This window comes from Scylla paramamosain, chromosome 11 (genome assembly GCF_035594125.1).
Source record: "Scylla paramamosain isolate STU-SP2022 chromosome 11, ASM3559412v1, whole genome shotgun sequence".
Classification (NCBI taxonomy): Eukaryota; Metazoa; Arthropoda; class Malacostraca; order Decapoda; family Portunidae; genus Scylla; species Scylla paramamosain.
In genome coordinates, this window is record NC_087161.1 from 7,262,501 (window position 1) to 7,265,000 (window position 2,500).

General features: G+C 55.1%; 1 protein-coding gene and 1 long non-coding RNA gene across 4 annotated transcripts in view; one reads left to right on the forward strand and one right to left on the reverse strand.

Moving 5' to 3' along the window:
- Positions 1-1,273, forward strand: part of LOC135104901 (chaoptin-like) — a 120,467-nt gene extending 119,194 nt beyond the window's left edge. For all 3 annotated transcript variants that reach the window (XM_064012645.1, XM_064012642.1, XM_064012643.1), the window contains one exon: positions 1,133-1,273. In XM_064012645.1, coding sequence (XP_063868715.1) covers positions 1,133-1,220 — 88 coding nt within the window. In that variant the 3' untranslated portion in view covers positions 1,221-1,273. The remainder of the gene's footprint in view (positions 1-1,132) is intronic.
- Positions 1-2,500, reverse strand: part of LOC135104902 (uncharacterized) — a 214,062-nt gene that overhangs the window by 166,221 nt on the left and 45,341 nt on the right. The window lies entirely within an intron of this gene.

A 2,500-nucleotide genomic window follows, 5' to 3' on the forward strand; every position in this document is an offset into this window, starting at 1 on the left:
CCTTTCATCCCATTACTTTTCCCTTTCATCCCTTTCACCTTATCCCTTCTCTCTCTCTCTCCCTCTCCCCTCTCCCTTTCTTTCCCACTCTCTCCTTCACTCTCACTCGACTCGTCCTTATCCGGGTTCTCTCTCTCCTTTACTGTCTCTCTCTAGTGGTCGTGTTCTTCCTCCGTCTTGGCCTGCCCTTCACTCCCACTCCCTTGTTTTGCCCTGTCTTGCTCCTCCTCCTCCTCCTCCTCCTACAGTTGCGTCTCCTCCCCTCTCTTCATCTTCCTATTCTCGTCCTTCCCCAACAAAGCCATCTTCTCATGACAACATTCTCCGTCTCCTTTACTCTTCCTCCTCCTTCTCCTCCTCCTCCTCTTCCTCCTCCTCTTCCGCCTACTCCTCCTCCTCTTCCTTTTTCTCTCACTTTCCTTCCCTTCTTCCAGGTTCTTCCTCGCATTCTTCTTTCCCTCCTCCCAACTTCCTACTCATTAATCTTTGTCTCTTCCCCTTTCCTCCTCCTCCTCCTCTGCTATACCCTATATTGCCTCTTTCTCGCTTCATTCCCTCCCCTGAAGCTCTCCCCGTCATCTTCCCCTCTTACCTTCCTGCTGCCCACAAGCCTCTCACATCAACATCTGTCTCTGAGCTATCTTTCCTTGTTTCCTCCACCTCTCCCTTACTCTCCCTCCTCCTCCTCTCTCTGTCCTAACACACTTCTGTCTAAGACCTTTATTCTGTTATGTCCTCTCCCTCTTCGTCTTTATCCTTGTCCCATCATACTTCTGGCCTCTCTCTCTCTCTCTCTCTCTCTCTCTCTCCTCTCTCTCTCTCCTCTCTCTCTCTCTCTCTCTCTCTTGCTTCCTCTCACATTCTTACCAGGCTCCTTCATTCCATTCAGTTCCCCTTCCTCTCACTTTCCTTAAGTCCCTCTTACTCTTTCTTCTTCTCTCTTTCTCTCTCTCCTCACATTCTTGCCTCCCCCCTCCATTCTATTTCATCCACCTTCCTCTCACTTTCATTGCTTCTCTCTCTCTCTCTCTCTCCTCTCTCTCTCTCTGGCTATCACACTCCAGCCCCACCATTCCATTTCATCTCCCATGCTCTCACGCTCCTCATGCACCCCTCCACTTGTTTCCCTCAGTAACCACATCGCGGAGCTGGTGGAGGAGGACTGGGTCGGGCTGCGGGGACACCCTGACGACGCTCTTCCTCGGCGACAACGACATTGACCATGTGCCGCGCGACGTGTTCTCCCCGGTGCAAGCGTCTGCTACGCCTCAACCTGGACGACAATAACATCCTCACCCTCGAGCGGGACTCCCTCTCCAGGAACATCCAGACGCTCAGCCTCAGCCACAACCTGCTCACGGGCTTCCCCTCAGAGGCACTCAGCAGCATTCGAGGCCTCACGTGGCTGTTCCTGCGCGGCAACCTGCTGGACCGCCTGCCCGACACTGGGTTCGTGGTGCACAAGAAGCTGGATAAGCTGGACCTGGGGCGAAAACTTCATCCGCTTCATCCCCAACAACTTGTTCAACGGATCCCTCACAGTGCGGGGACCTCCACCTCGACTTCAACCTGCTCACGGAGATCCAGGAGCGCGCCTTCCAGGGACTCAACCCGGGCCGCCTCTATCTCTCTTCCAACAACATCTTCAACATCAGCGAGGAGGGCGTTCCTCGGAGGCCCCGAGAACTCCCTCGTCATGGTCGACCTGGAGAAGAATTCCCTCCAGCGCTGTGCCCAAAGCTCTGTCGAAGCTCAAGAGACTTCGCTACCTGTACCTTCCAGACAACAAGATCTCTGAAATCAAGGACGATGCCTTCTGCTCGTTCTGCGAGACCCTGGAGTCCCTGAGCCTATCAGGGAACCAGCTGAAGGCTGTGCCACGCAACTCCCTGGAGAACTGCAGCACCATCACGCACCTCAACCTGGGCCACAACCAGATCGAGGACCTGCGCGAGGAGGACTTCGAGACTTGGGGCGACAATCTGGAGACACTGGTGCTGCGCAACAACAAGATTCAGCGCATCCTATCCCACACCTTCCGCTACACGCCCAAGCTGCGCGAGTTGAGCCTCTCCTTCAACCGCATCGGCGATATCACGGCGGAGTCCTTCATCGACGTGCTGAACACCCTGGAAGTGCTGGAGATCAGCTTCGGCTTCTACCGCGACGACTTCCCAGAGGAGGTGCTCAAGCCGCTCACGGCTTTGCAGTGGATCGCCCCTCGACAACAACAACTTCAGGACCATCTCGGAGACAGCGCTCTATTCCTTTGGGCGAGCTTCATTACTTCAACATGGACTCGAACCGCCTCACGCACATCCCCAAGACGCTCTTCCACCAGAATGTGCACAAGAAGCTCAGCGACATCCGCCTGGCGCTCAACTTCATCGACCGGCTGGAAACGCACACCTTCCACCATCTGATCAGCCTGCGCACTCTGGTGCTCACAGGCAACAAGATCAGGACAGTACACTTCGAGGCTCTTCAAGAACCTGCCCGT